Genomic DNA, 17,628 nt, shown 5'->3' on the forward strand with positions numbered 1-17,628 from the left:
CAGAGGTGAACTCTTCCTCAAGAACAGCATACTTTTACCTTTAGCATTAGCTATTTACAGGAGTCCTTCTGAATGAAATAAAGACATGCTTCTCTTTACTAGCTTTTTAAATATATAATTTTACCCTTACTATACACCGTGAAAAGAATATAAAAAGACAACGCTGTTTCAGAACTGTGGTAAAGCCCATACCGTAAGAGTCATAGGGGTCGATGTTGGGATTGGTGGTGTTCCAGCCCTGAATCAGTCCGTCCGTACCACCGCTGTAGCACTGCTCACCATTGCTGCTCATGACTACACACAGCACTGGACCTCTGGGACATCAAGTCAATCAACAGCTGTTAAGTAAACTGCTAGTCTCAAACAGTAATTCTTCAATGTAACTTGTCAAAATTTAGAATGTTTAATTGCTCAAACGCCTTTCTACTTTCCAGCTTTTAACAATGATTAAAAACACTAGTGAAGTACTATTCATTTTTCTTTCTTTGCCAAACCAAAGGCTGGTAAATTATGGCCTTGAGGCCAAATTCATCCAGTAGTCCTAGTACAGTCCTCAAGCTATGAATGCTTTTTACATTTTTAAAGGTTAAAATGGCAGCACACACAGCAACAACAAAACCAAGAATGTAACATGATTAAGACCCTTAGTTCAATCCCCAACAAAAAACAAACCAAAAGCCAAGAGGACCCAAAAAAAAAAAAAAAAAAAAAAAATTCAACAGAGAGCATATGGTCTGCTAAACCTGAAAAATATTTACTTTATCATCCTTTACATTTTGTCAATTTCTATGATTAAATCAAGTGAAGACATGCCTCTTATACATAAGTGAAAATTAAGAAAATACTTAATTACTATAGAAAAGTTACTGGTTAAAAATACAATCGACGAGCCGGGTGGTGGTGGCGCACGCCTTTAATCCCAGCACTCGGGAGGCAGAGGCAGTTGGAGCTATGTGAGTTCAAGGTCAGCCTGGGCTACAAAGCAAGATCCAGGACAGGCTCCAAAGCTACACAGAGAAACCTTGTCTCCAAAAACCCAAAAAAAATAAGAAAAAGATGTTGGCTTAAAATAAAGAACAGTCACATACTTACTTATGAGCCCTGAACGTATAGATAGGCTCCACGTCAAGAGAAGTACTCCTAAAGCAGAGAAAGATGATGACTGTTAGCATCCCACATTTCAGTCAGGAACAGTATGAACTAAGTCATAGTGCTGTGGTCAGAAATAGACTCCATGGTATAATATCCTCAGCCTCAAGATACAGAGGCTCATCTAATCCCAATCGTACCTTCACAGCATGGACAAACTCCCACCTTAGCAGTGGCACCTTGTTACACAGCCTCCTCACCCAGTTACAATTAGTCCAATAATGGTACCTGACCTTCTCACACTGCTACAACTTATCTACTAATGTTACATGGCCTCATTACACTGTTACAATTCATCCAATGTTACAGGGCCTCCTCACACTGTTACAGTAAGTCCACTAATGTTACAGGGCCTCCTCACACTGTTACAGTAAGTCCACTAATGTTACAGGGCCTCCTCACACAGTTACAATATGTCCACTAATGTTATAGGGCCTCCTCACACTGTTACAGTATGTCCACTAATGTTACAGGGCCTCCTCACACAGTTACAATATGTCCACTAATGTTACATGGCCTCCTCACACTGTTACAGTATGTCCACTAATGTTACAGGGCCTCCTCACACTGTTACAGTATGTCCACTAATGTTACATGGCCTCCTCACACTGTTACAGTATGTCCACTAATGTTACAGGGCCTCCTCACACTGTTACAGTATGTCCACTAATGTCACAGGGCCTCCTCACACTGTTACAGTATGTCCACTAGTGTCACAGGGCCTCCTCACACTGTTACAGTATGTTCACTAATGTTACAGGGCCTCCTCACACTGTTACAGTATGTCCACTAATGTTACATGGCCTCCTCACACTGTTACATTATGTCCACTAATGTTACAGGGCCTCCTCACACTGTTACAGTATGTCCACTAATGTCACAGGGCCTCCTCACACTGTTACAGTATGTCCACTAATGTTACAGGGTCTCCTCACACTGTTACATTATGTCCACTAATGTTACAGGGCCTCCTCACACTGTTACAGTATGTCCACTAATGTTACAGGGCCTCCTGACACTGTTACAGTATGTCCACTAATGTTATAGGGCCTCCTCACACTGTTAATTCATCCACCAATAGGAGAGAGCATCATTCACAAGAAAAAACAGGGCTGTGACGGGTAATTTTCAGAATGTAATTTCCAGTTATATCATTAATTGACTAATACAGGGAAGTTTTAATTATTTCAGAACTTCAAATTATCCTATATTTAAAATAAAACAAAATCTAGATAGCATCAACTATTCAACAGGAATGACAACCTAAATATAAAAAGTCAAGGCCCGAACTATACACACAGCAGGAGTTCAGCAAATGGTACTTTAACTTCTCTGTGTTTTCATTCTGGGGAAACTGCCAAGTCATCGGTTCATTTCTAAGACCTGGACTCTGAGTGTACTGCCTTACCCAATAGGCAAGGATTCATCCTAGACACTGGTTAAAGGCAAGAACTCACCATTTTCTACATCATGTTGCAGGAATCTGTAGGTATACATTATCTTTTCTCAAGTCATTCAGCTCAGAGGTAACTAGGCTACTGTTATTTGCTTGTGTAGATACTTTATTAATTTGTTTTTGCTATTTTCCTAAATCAGATATTTACATTTAGCTCCATGTGACTGAGCTGGAATCAGAACTAGCATACTGTGACTTGGGAATCAGACAGGCAAAGGCACAGCGTATCAAAGGGAATCACCCCTCTGCTGACCCTTATGCACACTCTATATGCAGAATTTGTCCTATCCTGACTGTGCCTTTTAAACTGGGCAGCAGCGTCTCCTACAAGCAGTACAACGTCTGTGGCGCCTGTGTTACGGTCTGTTATACTTAGTTGTACTTTTGTGCCTCACACAGCAGAGGGATCCTTGCTGGTGGAGGCTGGTTCTGGATGAGGGGATGGATCCATGGAGGGTGAGCTCCAGAAGAGCCTCATCAACTAGACCTGCTCTAGCTTGGGGGCTAAGGAAACAGTTTATAGGACAGTGTGCCTGTTGACATTCATACACCAAGCCAAGGATGAATAGCCAAGCAAAGACAACAGTATCCTGATTCAGCTTAGACAAACTGGTGAGTATGGAAAACTTGTTGTCAGAGAAAAAGGTAAGGCCATAGGCAAGCCCTTCACCGTGTCTTCACTTTGTAAATCCAAACTTTGTAAATAATGGACCAGCGTGAGGTTTAATAATACTACCTGTTCCTACTTGTATCTCTTTACATTAATAGGGATCTTCATTGCCAGGAAGAGGCCCCGCTTATAAATAAAACAGTCACTCGAAATGCTTATGCATAAGGACTGTAATCAGCAGTCACAAACCCTTGGGAACCATCAGATAAAAACCCTTAGACTGGCCGGGCGGTGGTGGCGCACGCCTTTAATCCCAGCACTCGGGAGGCAGAGCCAGGCAGATCTCTGTGAGTTTGAGGCCAGCCTGGACTACCAAGTGAGTTCCAGGAAAGGCGCAAAGCTACACAGAGAAATCCTGTCTTGAAAAACTAAAAATTAAAAACAAAAACAAAAAAAAACCTTAAGACTGTCTGGAGGATTTACCTATGACATGGTAAATAATAAAGAACCAGAAGAGAGATTTGGGAAATATAACAGAAAATTGTTGTTGTTGTTGTTATTATTATTATTATTATTATTATTATTATTATTATTATTATTATTATTGTTTTTGGAGACAAGGTTTCTCTGTGCACTTTTCCTGGAACTTACTGTGTAGTCCAGGCTGGCCTCGAACTCACAGAGATCCACCTGCCTCTGCCTCAGGCATGCACCACCACTGCCTGGTGCAGAAAATTATTTTAAAATTTGTCTTTTCCTGTTCATAAATAATTTAACTAGACATTTAAAAAAAGTAAAAGCAGAATCTTCTCACTTTTTGGCTGGGGCGGTTTTCTGCAGATTCCACATTTTCAGTGTATGGTCCTCGGATGCTGTGATTAAAACAGGCTCGATGGGGTGGAAAGCAAGGGCTCGGATGCCATCAAAGTGACTTCGTAACGTAAACTTAGGGTTCCACGTCTTCCTCAAGGCATCTTTATTATTTGCTATCTATTAAAAAAAAAACATCAAGTTGGGACAGCTGATTTGCTATTAAACTATTACACTGTACAACTCTCAAAACAATGTATTTTTTAAAGCAAACAACAAACCAATTATCAAGATTAGCAATCCGTGGCAGTTTTCATTGAAGAAATAAGGAATGTATAATAAGAGAACGGTTAGTATAATTTGATCTAAAGTGCAGGCAAATAACGATCCCAAACAGATCTCACTACTGCCAGTTTCAATCCTGAATGTTCTGGAAGGCTTGGTCACCAGCCTGTGGCATTCCCAGGAGGTAGGGTCTTCAGCAGATGGAGCCTAGGCCACAGTGACATCACTGAAAGGCCTATCCTTGGGAGAAGCAGAAGCCCAGGCCTCTCCTCTCCCTGTTTCCTGAATACCATGAAGCAAGCGGCTTCTTCTGACACTAACACCTCACTACAAGTCCAACCAACATGGAGTGAAACTCAAGTGAGCCTTCCTTCCTAACAGGTTACTTAGTTCATGTTATTATGTCACAGTGACAGAAAGCTTGAATAATTATTAGAGTGTTTTCAAAATCAAGTAATTCAATTCAAACTGTAGACAGAAAATAATTTGGGTCAAAGAACTAGGTTTTTTGTTTTTGTTTTTTTTTTTCCTTTAAGCCTATGTCCTGGCTAGTTTTATGTCAACTGTATCAACAAGTTAGTTATCCGGCAAGAGCAAACCTCGATGGAGAAAATGCTTGCAGCAGACTAGCCTATGGGCAAGGCTGTGGTACATTTTCTTGATGAGTGATTGACGTGGGGGAGTCTCGCTCATTGTGGGCAATGCCACCCCTAGGCTAGTGGTCCTGGGCCTTAAGAAAGCAGACTGATTGGTATTGGCATAAAAACCGAATCAAATTGAAGACCCTGACATTAGTCCACACACCTATGAACACCTGATTTTTGACAAAGAAGTCAAAACTGTATAATGGAAAAAAGAAAACATCTTCAACAAATGGTGCTGGCATAACTGGATGTCAACATATAGAAGATTGCAAATAGATCCATATCTGTCATCACAAAACTCAAGTCTAAGTGGATCAAAGACCTCAACATAAATCCAGTTACACTGAACCTGATTCAGAGTAGAAGAGAAAGTAGAAAGTAGTCTTGAATGCATTGGCACAGGAGATCACTTCCTAAATATAACACCAGTAGCATAGACACTGAGAGAAACAATTAATAAATGGGACCTCTTGAAACTGAGAAGCTTTTGTAGGGAAAAGGACACGGTCAATAAGACAAACTGACAGCCTACAGAATAGGAAAAGATCTTCACCAGCCCCAAATCTGACGGAGGGCTGATCTCCAAAATATACAAAGAACTCAAGTAACTAGACATCAAAATACCAAACAATCCAATTAAAAAATGGGCTACAGATCTAAACAGAGACTTCTCAACAGAAGGATCTCAAATGGCTGAAAGACATTTAAGAAATTTAAGGAATTGCTCAAGATCCTTAGTTATTAGGGAAATGCAAATCAAAACAACTCTGAGATACAATCTTACACCTGTCAGAATGGCTAAGATCAAAAATACTGAAGACAGCTTATGTTGGAGAGGATGTGGAGCAAGGGGAATACTCATTCACTGTTGGTGGGAGTGCAAATTTGTACAGCCACTCTGGAAATCAGTATGGTGGTTTATCAGAAAATTGGGAACTAATCTCCCTCAAGATCCAGCTATACCACTCTTGGGCATATACCCAAGGGATGCTCAATCATATCACAAGGACACATACTCAACTATGTTCATAGCAGTATTATTCTTAACAGAACCTGGAAACAACCCAGATGCCCTTCAACTGAAGAATGGATAAAGAAAATGTGGTACATACACACAATGGTTTTACTCATTTTTTTTTTACATTATTACTCAGCTGTAAAAAACAGTAACATCATGAAATTTGCAGGCAAATGGATAGAACTAGAAATATCATCCTGAGTGAGGTAACCCAGTCTCAGAAAAAAAAAACAAACAAACAAACATGATATGTACTCATAAGTGGATACTAGATGTAAACCAAACAATAACCAGAATGTAACCTATAGCTCTAGGGAAGCTAAGAAACGAGAAGGACTCTTAAGAGGGACACATGTTTCTCCTTGGGAAGGAGAAACAAGAGATCTTGATGAGCAAACTGGGAATGTGGGGGGAGGATAAAGGGGAGGGGGAATGAGAAAATGAGGAAATGGGATGGTCGAGCTGGGGGAGGAACAGAGTGGGAGAGCAATGAAAGAGATATATTGATAGAGGGAGACATCATGGGAATAGGGAGAAACCTGGTGCTAGGGAAATTCCCAGGAATCCACAAGGATGACCCCAGATTAGAGTACTAGCAATAGTGGAGAGGGTGCCTAAACTGGCCTACCCCGGTCATCAGATTGGTGAATACCCTAACTGTCATCATAGAGCCTTCATCCAGTAACTGATGGAAGCAGATGCAGAGATCCACAACCAAGCACCAGACTGAGCTCTGGAAGTCGAAGAGAGGGAAGAGGGATTATATGAGCAAGGGGGTCAAGATCATGATGGGGAAATCTTCAGGGACAACTGAACCAACCTCATAGGAACTCACGAACTTTAGACGGACAGCTGTGGAAGCCTTCACGGGACTGGATTAGGCCCTCTGCATACAGGAGACAGTTGTGTAGCTTCGTCTGTTTGAGAGGTCCCTAGCAGAGGGATCAAGATCTATCCCTAGTACATAAGCTGTAACCATTATCTATGGTGGGACACCTTGCACAGCCTTGATGTGCAGGGTGAGGGGCTTGGTCCTGCCTCAACTGAATGTGCCAGACTTTGCTGACTCCCCATGGGAGGGAGGCATTACTGTTTTGGAGGAGGGGGAGAAAAGCTAGGGGGGAGTGGGAGGAGGGATGAGAGGGGAATCTGTGGTTGGTATGTAAAATGAATAAAACAATTTCTTAAATAAAAAAAGAAAGAGAAGAAGGGAGGGAGGGAGGGAGGGAGGGAGGGAGGGAGGGAGGGAGGGAGGGAGGGAGGGAGGGAGGGAGGAACCAGGCAAGCAGGCAGGCTGAACAAGCCAGTAAGCAGAATTCTTCCACAGCCTCTGCTTTGGTTACCTGACTTCCTTCCATGACAGGCTGTAATGTGCAACTGTGAGCAGAAATAAAACCTTTTCTAACCAAGGTGCTTTTGATCATGGTGTTTTATTTCAGCAATAGAAACCCTAACTTGTCAATTTAAAATATGATCACATTTTTTTCACATTTTTATGACTTGTAATTCTTTCTTCCCCAAGATAGAAACAAGATTTATAAACTTGAAACAGAAAACGTTAAAATGGCTGAGTTCTGTCACACACCAGAACTCAAGAGGCCTTGGAGATGGAGAATCCAAGGCCATCACTGAGCTACTCTCCTGCCTGCGTTCTCTCTTTACACATGCACTCAGAGTGTGGACATCATAGAGGGACCATGCGGTAACACAGTAAAGTATTCAGCCAATGACCAGCAAGAGCCACAGCCTGCCAACAACTCTCTCTGAGAGAGCTTGGTCTTCTCCAAGTCAAGTCTTCAACTGAGAACATAGCCAACGTCAACCTCTTCACTTCAACTACATAAAACCTGCAGCCAGTACGGCACAGACTCTGGATGCAGAGGGATTTGAAGGTGATGGCTTTTTTTCTTTGATTAAAAATAGATTTTTTTCATACAACATATTCTAATTACAGTTTCTCTCTCCCAATTCCTCCCTACCTCCCCTCCTATCTGAATTTCCACCCTTTCTCTCTCATCAGAAACCAGACGTCTAAATAATAATAAGATAAAACAAAACCAAGTGGAACAGGACAGAACAGAATACAAAGAACCAAAGGAAAAGCACAATAAATACATACAGACACTGAGACACACGTTTGCACAAACAGAAATCTGACAAAACCTGAAACTGTAATATACATTCACAAAGAATCTGCAAGGTTTAAAAAAGAATCTAATTGAGACCAAGAACCTCCAAAATGCCATTAATTCATTTTGTACTTTTTGAAAGTATAGCAATAGATTGCAGGAATGTTTAATAAAACGCAGAACTACCTTTGAAAATAAGGTGAAGAGATAACACCAATTTTCCAGAGGGGAAGAAGTGAGCTTGCATCAGAACAATGTCTGAGTCCTCAGCTACTGAATAAAGTCTCCGTGGTTAGGGAGAGAGGACAAAAGTACGCGATGGGAAATTCTGCTTCTAGCCATTGTAGACTAGGTAATTTGGACAAGCTCTGTTGTAGGGACACGTAGAAAAGAAGTCAACAGGCTGTGAGGAAAGGCCGGGCTACCCAGGGAGCCCACACTGGATAATATACTGAAGAGGCAGGCAAACGCTGCTGGGAAGTAAGACATCAACTGATCGCAGGCGCCTAACCAAAAACACTGCTCATACTTTGCAATGGAAAAGAGACTTCCTTTCCCTACCTAAAACCAAGGCGCACACACGCTATAGTGACCTACAGATCTAGACAAAGCCTCTAACTTTAATCTCCAGGTTACTTAGAAAATGTCAGCTCATTTTTACATCCGTCTTTGCAAAGTTTGAAATTAAAACTAAACCGAGACCCACACTTGTGAAAAAGTTTTTACCTCTGCCATCTTTTTCTATCAACACAGTGATGACATACAAAATACAACTACTTACATCGTAGGCCAGCGAGTCTGCCTCGTTGGCCACCGTGAGGCCTGCTAATTCTCCGAGCCCCAGTTCACTTTCGAGGGCTTCATCTGCTCCCATGATAAATGACTTCCCAGAAGAAGGAGGAAACGTCAGCGCTTCCACTGAGGGAAACAAAGCCCAGTTACACACCTAGACACTTCACAACTAGTCTCACCTCTTGCATTACATTTCTGATAAGGGACCATGTACACTCCTGTTTGCTCTATTTTTGTTTTTGGAGCCAGGCTGGCCCAGAACAAAGGCAATTCTCTTGCCTCGGCCTCTTAACTGCTAGAATTACAGGCCAGAGGGGGTATGGCCCTATCTTACATTGCTGTTAGACAATTCTGTAAACAGTGAAATCTCCTGAGCAGAAAAGTCCTAAAGACTGCTCTTTCATACATTATCCTGCTAGCAGCAGCATCTAGTTAGAAAAGTAAAACAGAAGCAAAGCTAATAATTTATTGTCCTTTCCTTTATTATTATGTAGAAAATAGTATGATTATAGTAAATTTTCTATTTGATATTTCATGCTAATTACTCAAATAATGTCTATCAATTATGAAGTCTACTAACAAGTGGTTCTTGCTATATGTTGAACACTATTGGTCTCATTCAAAATAAGACTAATCAATTCTATAATCTCGAATACTGAAGACATTTCAAAATGAAAACTATACAATGTGCCTACTTGAGAAAAATGGATACACAGTGTGAAAAGTCAGCATTATCTAGTGACGGGTGGTTAAAGGGCCCCACAGGATGCTCCACCTTGGGAACCCTCTACCTCTTGAGTGGCTAATTTTGATGTGTGAAGATTTAATGCGCTGTTCCCATTAGTACACATGCTTTATTTCATGTCAAGAGGTTTTAAAATCCATTTCAGAACTTGAATAGATGTCAACTGTGCTTTGAGATGGAGCTTTACTGTGAAATCAACTCCAACATTCTTACTTTGTAACTCTGAACACAGCACACTTCAATCTTTTCAACAAGCATCACTGAAGAAAGAGCCAATGAAAAGCAAAATGCTAAATTAAGATTTTATGAAGAAAACAATTCCAAAAAGGCACCAGAGCTTGCCTTTCCAGAGGAGGTTGCTTCACTGATTAGAAACATTTAAGATAAATTTAACAAGTCAAGGCATTTGCTAAAAAGATGTTATCTTTTAAACAAAGAATCGAGTTAATCATATCGAGTACACAGCAGACTTAAAGTTGTTTTTCTGTGCTTCAGCTAATCATGTTTAGTAATAGCTACTTGTTGAATACATTAAATAATAGTTATTTGCTTTTAAAAACAGTGGTGGTATCTGGGTGTGGTGGTGCACACCTTTAATCCCAACACTCTGGAGGCACAAGCAGATGAACCTCAAGGCCAGCCTGGTCTACATAATAAGCTCAGGTTAGCCGGGGATAAATAGTGACAAGAAGCTAGTAGTAGTAACAGAAACTCAAAATCTTTGTCAGAAAAAAGAAAATCACTATCAGCGTAAAACAGAATATGAATTAAACTATTATCAAACCACAAACAAACAAGAATGGCATTAATAAAAATGGGCTTCACCTAGAATGCAGCGTATCATCTGGAGGGTTCAAAAAACCCACGTGTTTGCGGAGTGAAAGTGTCCAAACAGTAATTTTCAGGCCAAAATTTCAAATAATTCATGTGTGCCTAGGAGACTAGGCATTCAGCAGGTATCTTGTTTGTCCTGTTTTTTCATTTCTAACATTTTCATACAAATGACCTCCTCCCTGAAACCTAAGGCTCTGGGGATGGACCATGGTGTGGATTAGTACTAACTAATTAATACTCTAGGAAGGTCATTAGTACTGACTAATTAATACTCTAGGAAGGTCTAGTCAGCAGTCAGAAGAGAAAGCAACAGGGACATCATGTCTCTAAGTGGGTGGGCATCTTGCTCTCATTGGCCTCATAAGTTAAGAAACAGGTTACAATGGTGCCCTTAATGAGCTTTTAGAAAACTAACTGGAATTTCAAATGCTATACCTAGCAGGGAAGCTTTTCCTGAAAGCTGGGTGAAGAATCTTTAGTAACAGACAATTAAATATGCAAGCAAATACTCTCTCCTCCACTCACTCCTCTACCCTAGTGCAGGGGACAGAACTGAGCTCTGTGGGACAGGTGGATGCTCTATCACAAAGTGGCGTCTCCAACCCTGAATTTTTTTTGTATTTGTATGCCATAGAATTGCACTGTGAAAAACTAGAAACAACCAAAAAATTCAAGAGAAAGAATTTTACATCTCTCCAGCCCAAGAATTTTATTTCAAATCTAAAGTATAATATACAGCATTAAAGCTGAGCTTGAAAATTATCAATATATGTTTTGGGGTCTTTTTTTTGTTTTGTTTTATTTTGTTTTTCAAGACAGGGTTTTTCTTGTGTAGCTTTGGAGCCTTCCCTGGAACTCACTCTGTAGACCAGACTGGCCTCGAACTCACAGAGATCCACCTGCCTCTGTCTCCCGAGTGCTGGGATTAAAGGCTGTGCACCACCACCACCCAGCTAATATATGATTTTATATTAAACATAAAACAAAATAGAACCACTCTACATGATGGCTGTAACTATGTTAAAAACCATACAAAGTGGATAAGGTCTTCTAGAGGGAACAGGAAACACAGGAAGCAGAAAATATGAACACAGACAGCTTTCCCTTCATTCTGTTGTTGCTTTGAGACAGGGTCTCACTATGCAGCACTTGGCTGGTCTGGAACTTGCTCTGTAGACCAGGCTGGCCTCAAACTCTCAGAGAACTGGCTTCCTCTGCCTCTGAGTGCTAGGATTAAAGCATGTGTCACCATGTCCAGTGTCCCTTCACTTTTTAAATCAATAACAAATTAAGTATGTTGTCTTTCAAAGTGAACATTTAGTACCAATTTTTAGACTCAATTTTCTCAATGTTGGAATGGAGTAAGCCTGTTATTAGTTTGTTCAGTCAATGGAGCTAGGCTACATATATTCTAAACTGGAAACGGAAGAGCTGGTTCTGGAGTCAAGCCCCCGACTTAAGAAAGTGGCCATGTGCAGAGTGAGTGTGAAGGCGCCCACCCCAGCCACAGGTCCAGGTGCTCACCTTCATCTGCCCTACTGATCTCCTGTTCAGGAAGCCTGGAGCTGCTGGGTCTGGAAGGGGAGCCAACAGAGGGCTGCAGTGAGGGAAGCTCATCAACATCTCTCAAATTAGCAAGCATGTCCTGTAGTTTTGACCTATTGGGCCCTAGCCAAAAAGGGGGAGGGGGCAGAGGAGAAAGAAAGAGGAAACAGAATCACTCATTTCATAAAAACTGTACAATAAACTTTTTCACATCTGCCAACATCTACCTTTCAAACACCCTACTAGATCAATGAGGAGCAGTTATTTTCAAAGTTTTCAAATTTTAAGAGTTGACTATTTCTGGAAAAGTTATATTTAAATATATATTTTTGTAAATTAAATTAATGGGAGCACTACATGAAAAGAATGTCAAGTCCAGTATGTATCATTAAAAGTCACACTTATCTATAAGAAAGCAACAACTACTGGTCTAAATGAAGACAGACAATCAGAGATCATGAACCAAATGTGAACTCCAGTAAACAATAGACAGACCCCTGCGGCTTAGTTACATTCACTGCTACATCCTGCAATGGAACCCACGTGAAGTCTCATGCCCTACTGGTTACTTACCTGGGCTTTGGTTCTTCATTCTCCCACATCCCTGTTTTGACTGTTTTATATAGGATAGAGGCTGAAACAGATCTTCGGTAGTTTTTCCTGTTACAAGTTTAATTAAGAATGGGAAAATCTTACCCATAGTCCGTTATGGTATTTCCTATACCAGCAAAGAATACAACTATTTCTAAGCAATTTTCAGTAATACCTAGAAAAATTTAAGATAGTATGACTGGAGTACACAATTTGACTGGATATACTGACACTAGACCCATTAAAAACAACCAGTTTACAGTGGGTAATAGCTCAATTAAAAAGACTATTTTGGTAGCTTATAAATAAATGTTCTGTATACCAATTCAAAGCTTTACTTCCTTTTTCTCTTTATCGCAGATCTTCACTTGTCCTCATACAACTGTTTTAACAAAATAACAAGTGAAAACAGTACCTAATGTGCTGACCTTGGACTACACTCCTCATCTTCAGTGCAAGGCATTTCATTTCTCCCCAGAGTTAACACTTCTCCACTTAAAAAGCCCATGTGCTCTACATTTCAGTCCGCATCTCAATCCCCAAGTGCAGGGAATCCAACTGCTTCTGTTCATAGGAAGGCTATTCCAGTCAAATGGTGCAGTTTTAGATCTGAAGGGCTAAATTCTAACCACAACGTAAGAGTAGATGAGTTCTATACAAATCATGGCTACCTTTCCAATCAAGAGATCTTTACATTCCAAGATACTCATTTTATAACATAATGACCCAAAGAAATATATTGACATTGATTTAATCTGGAAATAATCTCTTAATGCATGATATACAAATTTTCCTCAACATTTTAGTTTAACTGACTTGGACTGGTTCTAAAAGCCAGAGCAATTCATGTCTCAATATATTTTTTAAGTTTAAAGTTTTTAGCAGATTTGAATAGAGGGATCAAACAGTTTTGTTTTAATGTTGATCTTTCTCATTCCGATTTTATCTATTTTGAGATAACACTAAATGATCTCATCTCTCAGTAATTATTAAAATTGTGCTAACATCAATAATGGACATAGACTTTTCAATGAATTAAAAATTCTAAAATTTTAAATAAATATTTAATTGTTTTAATGAAAACTACCAGATTGTAAAAAAAAAAAAAAAAAAAAAAAAAAAAAGGTCTGCCAGGAATGACTGGTCTTGATATGTTTTTACCATAATTAAAAAGCAATGAAGGAATACAGCATTTCCTTCTAGTCTTTCACAACTTAGAAATCCGTTTCTCACTAAATTTAGATTTTGATCTCATTTTGTAGAAAATAGATGTACTATTTTCACATCTCGAAGGATGAAATTCCTATTGCCATGAAAGGGAAAAGCCACGTTTATCACATCAATAAGTAGAAGCACAAGAAGGAAGTTTAATCTTACTCTCTGTGAAGATGCTTTGTTTTGTTTTTTTGAGGTCTCATGTATCCTGGGATGTTCTCTAACTCCTTACATAGCTAATAGGACCTTGAGCTCCTGGTCCTCCTGTCTCTACCGCCATAGTGCTGGGATGACGGATGTGTGTCGCCACACCCAGTTTCCGGAGTTTCAGCGATGAGTCCAAGGCTTTGTGCATGCATTCTAAAGAACCACTAAAACTGAGCTATATCCCAGCCCCTAAAAAGCTGTTGAATATTGTTTATCAAGGTCTTGACAGGATTTATTTTTCTACTTTTCTACTTACATATTTAACTAGATCTATTGATAAGCTTTTCATTTGCATGAAGAGTTATATGATCCACAGGGCTATAAATTTAATTTTGGCTTCTGTTTCTGATGTTACATACATTTTATTGAAAAGAGAAGAAAAGGTAACTGGTGATACTGCTATTAATTAAGCTGGCCAAAACATTTACATTAGAAAACAGACCCATTTCAATTATGTTTGACAATTACATTATATGCCCTGTACAGCATATAGAAATGAGGGCAAATGAATTTCATGGTGTGAACACACAGACTGTTCAGGGGTAGAAATTAGCGTCTTTTTGTCTCAAGATCTGAAAGTATAAGCAGTAACTTGGGTGGACTGAGGGCACATCGAGTTTAAATAAGATTTATAAACTGTCACTGGAAATATACATCCTTGTGACTGAGCACAGACCTTCCAAAGCCAACGCATCCCTATGTTCACATGCATAGGCCGACATTCACACGAGGTTTACATTTCTGTTAAAATTCCAGATTCATATCCAATTTTTGTTTAATTCACCGTCACTACCACTTAATTTCAACCCCTGAGAGATGGCGCAAAGGACAGCGGTTGGGAGCAGAAATGAAGAGTAAGTAGTTTGAGGAGAACATGGAGGAAAAGCCTGGGGAGATGTGGAGATGCGGAGTCTGTGGTTTAGAGACACAGTGTTTCCACTTACTCTTCACCCCCTTCTTTCCCTTTCTCTCCTTTTTGTACTGCTCCTTCAGTTTGGTAATTACTCCCTGGTCCACATTCCAGGCTTCGGTCACGAGACACTGATCTTCCTTTTCTAAACAGAGTGAGACAAACAGTCTTTCTTCAATCAAATATCCAACACTCTAAATCAATGTCTGAAAAGACACCATGATGTTCTTCATAATATCACTCACCAAAAAAAAAAAAAAAAGCCATTTTTATACTCAGATACATGACATATAAAATGTAACAACAAAGGTCAATTCGATTTCCTAATTGACAAAACATTTCCTTTGAAAAAGACAGAAAAAATAAATTTCATTAAGTCCAAGCATGTTATAATCATTTTCAATGTATTTCATATCCTATGTATACAGTGATAGAAGATTATTACTAAAAGACTACACAAAATCATCTTCAATGGTCTTTTCAAGAGTTTTAGACAGGCCACTCCGGCCAGGGAAGCAGACGAGCCATCATCGGAGAAGCCTCCTGCAGCAGCTGGGAACAAATACAGAGACCCACAGCCAGACACTATGCAGACAGTGAGAAACCTCAGAACACTCAGCCCTAAATGGGAGGTCTCCATCAAATGCCTCCCCTCAAAGATGACCAGGGAACCCTGCGGAAGAGAAGGCAGTGTAAGAGCCAGAGGGGATGGAGGACACCAAGAAAACAAGACCTTCTAAACCAGCAGGACCAAAGCTCATGAACTTACAGAGGCTGAAAGGCAAGCATGGGGCCCGTACCGCACGGGTCTCCATCTGGTCCTCTGCATATATGTTATGGCTTCCAGTTTAGAGTTTCGATGGGACTCCTGAGAATGTGAACAGTCATTATGCCTTCTTTTGGGCTCTTTTCCTTCTGTCTGTTTGTCTTGTTCAACTCAGATGTGTTAATTTTGTTTTATGTTATTATTAAGATATTAAATAAATCTTTTTAAAAAAAATTGTCAAAAGCAGAAGGAAGGAAGGAGGGAGGGAGGGAGGGAGGGAGAGAGGGAGGGAGGGAGGGAGGGAGGGAGGGAGGGAGGGAGGGAGGGAGGGAGGGAGGAAAAAGGAGGTTTGTGCTTTGGGTACGTGCTACTGATTTTATGAACAATGCAAGATCCACCAGTGAGCATCAGAGGAGCAAGATTTTCACCTACAAGACCCAGTACATTGAGTACTTGATCAGTCTATTTTTTGAAATAACACTGGAATTACCTGAAATAAATCAGAATAAACAGAAATCTATTTTTAAAGCAACTGAAGTTTCAATCTAATTCAGAAAAGTGTCTGTTGGATCTCTGATATAACATCTCTCCCGTAGTAGGAATAGTCTATGTTTCCAGAAGGAATAACCAATTTTAAAAATGCTAATGGGGCGGGGGTGGGGGGGGTGGGGAGCTGGAGAGATGGCACAGTGGTCAAGAGCACTGGCTGCTTTTCCAGAGGTCCTGAGTTCAATTCCCAGCAGCTCACAAATCATCTCTAGTGGGATCTGATGCCCTCTTCTGACATAAAGGCATGCATGCACATAGAGCACTCATATACATAAAATAAATAAATCTTTTTAAAAATGCTAATTTTTACCAAGTCTTTCAAAAAATTTATTTATTTATTTATTTATTTATTTATTTATTTATTTATTTATTTATTTATTTATTTATTACTTTGTGTATGTGTGCTCCCCATCCCAAGAGCCATAGCACACATGTGGAGGAGGTCAGGAGTAGGTTCCAAGGATCAACCTCAGGCTGCCAGGTTTGGCAGCAAGCACTTTTACTTGCAAAGCCAACCTGGTAGTCTTAAAGGCATAATAATAAACTGGCTGCTCTTAAATACTGGAATAAGTTTATCTTTTAGAGAAAAAACACCAGCCTTCTTATGGTTTCGAGGGATTCATAATGACAGCGCTCGGCTGTCCTGGAACTCGCTGTACGCCCCAGGCTGGCGTGGACCCACAGAAATCCACCTGCTTGTGCCCCCAAGTTCTTGGGTTAAAGTTGTGCACCACCATGCCTGGCAATTACACAATTCTTTAAAAAAAGGAGGAGGAGGAGAAGGAGAAGGAGGAGGAGAAGAGCTCGAGGCCAGGGGCTGGAGCAATGGCTCAGGGGGGTTAAGAGCACTCACTGCTCTTTTGGAGGACCCGAGCTTTGAGTGTAAGCACCACAGGGGTAAATCATAACTATCTGTAACTCCAGTTCCAAGGGATCTCACCTCCTCGGACACCAGACACGCACATGGTACACAGACATACATGTAGGCAAAACATTCATACAGATAAAATGAAATAAATCTAAAGACAAAAATTTAGATGAGATTCCAGGCCAAACTCCTGGCAAACAGATCTCCTGTCGTCTGCGAGTTTCTTCTACCCCCTCCCACTCACTAACAGATCTGGCACATGATCACTGAATTAAAACGTCCCGGTGTACGGCAAGTAACTCTGGGCTGCAGCTCTCTGGCCAGAGATTTATACAAGGGAGAATTCAAGTGCCTGCAGAAAAGCCAGTACCAAGTGTGCCTGCAACAGGGCTAGCAATGGAAGACCTGGACTCTCTCAGACCCCACCATAGCATAGGGCTATGCAAGCCCAACTCCTGCACTTGGGAAGTTGTTACCTAAAATACCTAAGCCACAAGAAATAAGT

General features: G+C 40.4%; 1 protein-coding gene across 2 annotated transcripts in view; it reads right to left on the reverse strand.

The window, feature by feature from the left end:
• Window positions 1-17,628, reverse strand: part of Strn (striatin) — an 84,133-nt gene that overhangs the window by 8,838 nt on the left and 57,667 nt on the right. The window contains exons 8-14 of one of the 2 annotated variants that reach the window (XM_016003429.3): window positions 14,975-15,085; window positions 12,591-12,677; window positions 11,997-12,140; window positions 8,883-9,019; window positions 4,030-4,205; window positions 1,093-1,140; window positions 193-314 (exon numbers count right to left, since the gene is read on the reverse strand). In XM_016003429.3, coding sequence (XP_015858915.1) covers window positions 193-314; window positions 1,093-1,140; window positions 4,030-4,205; window positions 8,883-9,019; window positions 11,997-12,140; window positions 12,591-12,677; window positions 14,975-15,085 — 825 coding nt within the window. The remainder of the gene's footprint in view (window positions 1-192; window positions 315-1,092; window positions 1,141-4,029; window positions 4,206-8,882; window positions 9,020-11,996; window positions 12,141-12,590; window positions 12,678-14,974; window positions 15,086-17,628) is intronic. The other variant, XM_006984844.4, reaches the window with a different exon arrangement.

This window comes from Peromyscus maniculatus, chromosome 22 (assembly GCF_049852395.1).
Source record: "Peromyscus maniculatus bairdii isolate BWxNUB_F1_BW_parent chromosome 22, HU_Pman_BW_mat_3.1, whole genome shotgun sequence".
Taxonomy (NCBI): Eukaryota; Metazoa; Chordata; class Mammalia; order Rodentia; family Cricetidae; genus Peromyscus; species Peromyscus maniculatus.